Raw genomic sequence first — 7,031 nt, 5'->3', positions numbered from 1 at the left:
TTTATTATCCAAGTTGCTGATAAATAATATTTATTTATCAACGAATATTTTCTGTTCGATGTAAATGTGCAACTAACTTTCCTGATCCAATTATCTGATTTTCATTTCATCGAAAGTGTGTACACGAAAAGGTGAGGTATTAGAAAAATGGCGAACTGATAGCTGAACTTTCTCTCGAAACATTTATTCACCATCAGTGTTTACAATAAATACTATTTATTTACACAGTAATATTCTGCAATTGACGTGAGTGTGTAATGAACGCTTCTGATCCTATAATTTCGCGTTCGCGATGTTTTCTACGTTGGAAAAGTGATGATCAAACTTTCCCCCGAGACTTTTATCACCAGGAAAGTAAGCGCACGATAAACGATGTTTATTTTCCACTTAATGTTTCGTTGCAAGTGTAAAAGAGCGTAGAACGTTGCTAAACCTATTATTTCGACGTTTCTTTGAAATGAAAAATGATGAACATAATAATCGAACTTTCCTTTCTTTACGTTCCTCGCTGAAGAAGACACCAACTTTGCTTAGAAAAATAATATTTATTTTATGTATTAATACATTGTTGCCAACGTAAATATATAATTCTTCTGCCTTCGTGACGATTCCAATTCTGAAGAATAAAAACCATTAAAGAGATTAAGCGTTTTCTTCAAAGAGCTGTAATAAACAAAACACTCAGAACAATTTGCGATAAACAAAATTTACTTTAATAACTCACAAGTCCGTATTAAAATGCAGAAATAATTGTTTTCTATGCTCGCTGTTCGATGCTTCTGAAGACTTCAACGCTTGGAGGAAGAGGGCGCCTCTAACTCCATCTCCATCTCCCGAGTTTAAACCTTACAATTAAACAAGACTTTAGATAATCCATATAACATTTATTTCCTGTCGACAAATCTAATGAACAAGAAATATCTGTAATATTCTAATTCGAAGTGACTTCAGCTCGCTGTAGAAAGTAACAATTTCAATTGGACGAATTATTTCCTTCCCAAACAACTTTCCCACGATGCAAGAATTTATGCTGTTCGAATGGAACACATACTCTTAGTGGAAGTTATTATAAGGAAACCATTATAGAGTCTTAAACTCGAAGAGCCGTAGAGTAAATTCAAATGGGGCTCGAATTTCGGGGTCGCGAGGCAGAAGTCTCGCTTCTCCATTTTCACTTCAGGAATGCACGAGCGCCAGTGTTGATCGCCGCACAGCGTTCGGTGGATTGATTAATGACACCCCACTAGCTTCTCCAAATGCAGCCAAATTATCGACTCGACGATTAACCTACATTTGTTTTCCCACGATCTAACCGTGCAAACCGTTAATGAACTAACTAGGATCTGGGACGAAGATTAGACATTGTCGGGCCCGACCTTTTCTTCGTTCCAACCCTGAACTTTGACAACTGGTTTGATTAATTAAAAACTATACACGACCAAAACATACCATCAATAATCGTTAAAACGTTTTTATTCGAAATATGTTGTATAAAAAGGAAATGAAGGTTAACCTTGAGGCTTTCAAAACTTTTTATGTATTACCTACATAAATTTAGACGCTGTTGTGTTTTTACCTGTAGCTTACTTTGTTATTATTATTCCTTAACTTCATTTCGTTCGTGTTGATTTTAATTGAGCTTTGAAGAATGAACATATATGTCGATATATTTGCCAACGACTTAACTCAAATTTCTCTATACCAAAATCCATCAATATAATCAATCACTGGGATAGTTGTTCTAGTTCAATATGATGAATTAATTTGTCGGTTGTTCTAATTCGACATGATCAATGCGAACATACTCAAATACGATTAATCAATATGCTGGTTGTCCTAATTCAATACGATTAATCAATATACTTGTTTCTATAATTCAGTATGATCAATAAATAAGTACTTCAATGCGATAAATTCATATACTGATTGTTTTAGTCCAATACGATCAATACATACTTTAATACGATCGATCAATATGCTGGTTGTTCTACTGTTAATCCGATTTGACTAGAAATCGCGCGTAATTTCGTTACGACGTAGTTGCTCAACGTGAACGGAAAAAAAATGAAGAGTCGTGTGTAAGAGCAGCTGGAAGAAAGTCCGGCAATTATACCCGTTTACCTCTCCCGTTAGAGCTGGGCTCTCCTCGCCTCTAATAAACACACTTTCAGAGAGCCAGCGGCTGCGCTGTGCCATGGATGGGCTGTTCGTATCGGTTCTGTGTTCGCGTTACGCGAGAGATCGAACCGTTTCAATGGCAAACGAAAGTGAGCCACTTTTTGTAGCGCTGGTTCCACTTTACACGGGAGAGGGCCTCGGGGCCACGGTCGAGAATCGTCCGCTCGTAAAACGGAAGGAACGGCCGGCCTCCGGTTTCCGGTCAACGCGCGCGCGACAGCTGTTTTAACCCTTTCAGAACGTAAGTTAAATGCCGCGATAATTAACTGGTCAACTCCTTGACCTATGATTTGTTTCTGAACTATAATCGATACAACTACTTTATCGTTAATAATTTATTAGCAAAAGAAAAAGTTTTGGATGTTTATTCTATGTCTACGTTTATTGCAAAGGTTTACGATTGATAATTGAAAAGTAATACTTAATTTACAATTTAAAAAAAATGAGTAATATTTAGGTTTCTCAAATTCAGTTTAAAATTTTCGTCACGAGTCTGACACGATATTGTAAGTTAAGAGGTTAAGGTTATAAGGGAGAGTATATTTATTTAATAAATATGTGTATACATATTGAAAATATTAAGAGTATTATAAATATTATATATATTATATAAGTTTATATTTATTTAACCATAACTGGTTAATTATTTCATAGTGGTTACAAATTATTCGCGTGACTAAATCCATCATGGCCTCGCTGATGGAAAACGTCTTGCAATGATAACCCACAACTTCTGCGATTTTTTCAAGTTATGGTATTTCGAATATACTTGGAAATAACGAAGATTCGATAAAATCTTAAAATTTCTAGAATTTTCGTCGCTTAATCGCACAATTCGTATGTCAATAGCGTAACAATATTCATATCTATGTTTACCTCGTCCTGCCTCAGTTTTTGCACCTCGAATTCAGGCATCACTTTGATCATCGTTTCCAACAACAGGCTCGTATCTTGTCGTCTGAAATTTTCGACGATCTCTGTGTTTTTCTCGACGCAGGATTCCTGAAGGATCCACGACCCATCTGTATTTTTTTAAGTATATTTTAAGACTTGAACCCTGCTCACCTCCAAAGGATTAAGACGAGATGGAATATTGATAGTGCTATTCCTTCCTGAATATCAAGTCGTCTCGAAGTATACTGCGGTTTACCGTGAACCGACTCGATATCATCAGTTCCATACATTTCTGTTTATGTCGCATAATTGCTGTGTACGTCTAGACGAAGCTCCTTCACGGGAAACGTGACCTTCCATTCGAAAGTTGAATTCTCCCGAAAAATCAAGGGAAATCGTCTCTTCGTTAACCCCAATGACAAGTGAGACCCGTAACGAAGATTTCTATGTTAACTTAATAAAAATCAACGTTCTTCATTATCCACGGATCAAAGCAAAAAGCTATTTCGTTGTTACCAATACATTATATTCAAAATAAATTTATATATACAATGGAATGGAACATATTTGCATTTCTTCCGAATTGTTGGTAATAAAATTTTATACGAGCTTAATAGCGAAAGTAAATAGTACACCAAAGAGTTCTCATAAAGATCCTTAACATCTTTATTTTTCGAAGATTTCATTTGAATTCGCGAAGGGTAAACAATAAAAACAGAAAAAAATTAAAAGCTTGCTGTGTTTGAAGGATAGACGATTAAAAATTTGACGGTCAGGAGAACCAATGTTCTCAAGGCAGACGGTTTTTTGTGATTCTATCAATCAGTATTTGTCGTTGGATAAAAACCAGTCGGGATTCGAATTGAAAAAAATTTCGCGACGCAAACGCTAAGAATACCACATGTTCTGTTTCCCCTTAAAATGGTGAAGATCCGACCAGAAATAGCGCGTGGCTACACATATACACAGGAGATAGTGGAATCGACCACAAAAATGTTCGGAAGAATTTATTATACGAACGTTCCTCGATGTTGACACTTTCACTTTCCGCGAGCTTTCTATGCGTTGATGAGAAAAGAGCCATTTTTTACGAGGACGATCGTTTTAACACATTCAGTGAGTTTCGAGTGGGTAGCGCCTTAACACGTTACCTGTAATAAAAGAAGTTCAAGAAATGAGTAAAGAGTATTATAAACATGCAAAATTGATATATTTCTTACGTTCTGATAAGCTGAATATTTATTTGTTACTTATTATTTATTATTATATAGCAATAAATGTTGAAATTAGTGTTATTTCTTATAATGCAGTCTCTTCTCGAAAAATTGGCCTTAGTATGCGTTAATTGATCGACGAGATGCACTGGTCCACGAAATGATTTAAAATCGATACAGTTGTAATAGAAATGGACGCCTCAGACGTGCGTTATTCGATTCCATGTAAACCAAACATCATGTATAGGGAAATTTCAAAGTATGTATCATTCAGTGAGTATATTTCCATTATAAATGTATCGATTTAAAATTTGATGAAGTACGCAGTGCTGAGGAAATTCGTGAATCCTCCAACATAAATAAAAACACATTTATACTCGGTGTAAACACGTACGAATGTAGTACAGTCGGGCAAAATCATGAAAACAAAAACAAAATTAATAATAATAAAATATAATATAATAATAACATCTGGTATAATAATGAAATATAAAATAAAAATAAAATATAATCTAATAATAAAATTACTTAAAGTTAATTAACACGTTGAATGTCATGGAGGTCATGGCTAGATGAACGTGCAATAATAATAATGCAATTCAATCAAATGATTTAACATTATGTTTTTTCATTTTGTGTATTTTCGTCTAAGAAATCGTACGGCGTTTAACGTGTTAAATTTCTCGACATCGAAATCGATGGGGAACGCGATGCAGTGAGAAGTTTGCTGCTAATAATATAATGGCGACGGGTAAATACGTGGGTAGTTTGCTATGAGGTCGCGTAGGCTCGTCTTCGAGGTGTGTCAAGGAAAACAAGTGCGTGTGCAACAGAGGAGGCCGAACGATATTGGAAAACGTCGACGGGCCTTCGTGCGGATCATATCGAACACAATGGCACGCGTACGCGTTCATAATTCTTAATGACGAGAGGCGTCGCGAGGCCGCCGAATTCTATCGAAGGACGCGAATCGAATGGCTGGCCATCGTACGAACTCGACTTATGGGTTCATTGTCGCCGATCATGCTTTGTCTGTGAATAATAGACGCTCGAAGCTCCGATTGACGTGTCGGACGTTGACAAAAAGGAGAAAGTGTAGATTCGAATGATTAGAATAGAATTTAAGTCTATTTTAACATGAAATTAGAATTTTAATTTGAAGATCATTTGAATATTCAAATGCGATGACGTTTGCATGATTGCCGTGAGATTTGTTTCTAACTAAACGGTTTTAGGGGCATAATGAATTGAGACGTGTGATTTGTTACTTTTAATTGTGTCACGTTAGAAATTGGAATTGGCACGTGTTAGCAGTAGTATGAGATGTATTTTTGAATTAAAATTTAAATATTTAAACTATACGTTTGAATTTGAATTGATTTTTGCGATTAAATTCACATTCAAATTCGGATTTAATTTCAACGTCAACGTCAACTTCAACTTCAACTTCAACTTCAAATTCAACTTCAAATTCAAGCTCAAACTCAAACTCAAACTGAAATATAATTCCTAAACGGGCTGTTTGCACAGATAGTGCATCACCTCCCCGTTATCCCTTCGTTCCGTATGCCCGCACGCTCGCTTGCCTACTGAACCATATTACGAACCACCTGTTCACCATTCAGAATCGATCGATGCAAAAGAAACCTAGGGGAGGCGTCTCGCGTGCAACTCGCGTCAACAGGTCTCCGTCTCTTCATACATATTTTATCGCATTCCTCGGATCGGCGACCATTGGAAGCCGGGATTGCGCAAAACGTTTCCTTCCTGCGAGATTGCCTCCGGTCGCCCTTGAACAGCGAAAGTCTACGAATTTTCTCTGCGAGACGATTTCTGATATTCAAACACTATTGGCGTTATTTAACCCTTTCATCTGTTATGAGCCAGGACAACGAGCAGCGTAAGAGTAGCATGGAATCAGTTTGTTAAGACTCTCTCATGGGACCGAAGCTTCGAAATGACTTCAACACAATTATAATTCATAACTGACGTCGAATAAAAATGTTCCATAGCGTAAATAACTAGATAACAGTGTCACGTAAGAATCGTGGTAGCAAATAATTAACCCCTTGCACTCGGAAGTATTTCGTTAGAAATACTTCACATTTCCTAGCTAAACGAAGACGATATTTTTTAAAATGAACTCAAAGAAATTAAAGCTTTTTTATCCCAGTATTTCACACTCCGACGCATTATACACAGTTCATTACTAAATATCATATTTTATAGTTTTACTGAACCAAATCAAGTGGCGACTGAGAGTTACCTCTTGGGTGCAAAGGGTTACTAATTGTTCCTTTTTATCTTTGCTACAAGGGAATAAGTGATACGTAAAACGCTGCTGTCTTTCGTGGCAGTCAGCATGTTAATAAGGTGCGCGGACGAACCCAATGCGAAATTGGAGAGCCACCAGGTTGGAGAAATCTTTTCTTTTAAAGTAAGTGTCATCGAAAACGAACCTGACACAAAATCAGTCGCTAAGATTGTTAGTAGGCCTCGTAACATTATATAATTAGAATTATTTGATACGATCCGAGTGGTAGAATTGTATCGTGTGGGAACGTTCAATCGGTAGATTAGGATTTTAGAGGATAATTAAGAGCCTTAGAGGATTGCGACGTTTATATAACTCAATAACATTCTGAATAACTGCGCTTACAGAAATGTTTAGTGTCGTGGATGAATTTATAAGATTATAAGAGTATTACCTAAATTTGATCGGTGTTTGTTTAAAGAAAGCAACGG

At 36.4% G+C, this 7,031-nt stretch overlaps 1 protein-coding gene across 3 annotated transcripts in view; it reads right to left on the bottom strand.

The window, feature by feature from the left end:
- Positions 1-295: 295 nt before the first annotated feature.
- The window catches only part of LOC143174344 (uncharacterized), a 27,668-nt gene continuing 20,932 nt past the window's right edge, over positions 296-7,031 (bottom strand). The window contains exons 2-4 of one of the 3 annotated variants that reach the window (XM_076365738.1): positions 3,055-3,200; positions 725-845; positions 296-616 (exon numbers count right to left, since the gene is read on the bottom strand). In XM_076365738.1, coding sequence (XP_076221853.1) covers positions 840-845; positions 3,055-3,200 — 152 coding nt within the window. In that variant the 3' untranslated portion in view covers positions 296-616; positions 725-839. Of the gene's footprint in view, positions 617-724; positions 846-2,819; positions 3,201-7,031 lie in introns of those variants that run through there. The other 2 variants (XM_076365736.1, XM_076365737.1) reach the window with 2 other exon arrangements.

Source organism: Nomia melanderi, chromosome 3, assembly GCF_051020985.1.
Source record: "Nomia melanderi isolate GNS246 chromosome 3, iyNomMela1, whole genome shotgun sequence".
Taxonomy (NCBI): Eukaryota; Metazoa; Arthropoda; class Insecta; order Hymenoptera; family Halictidae; genus Nomia; species Nomia melanderi.
This window is presented reverse-complemented; position numbering and strand designations above follow the sequence as displayed.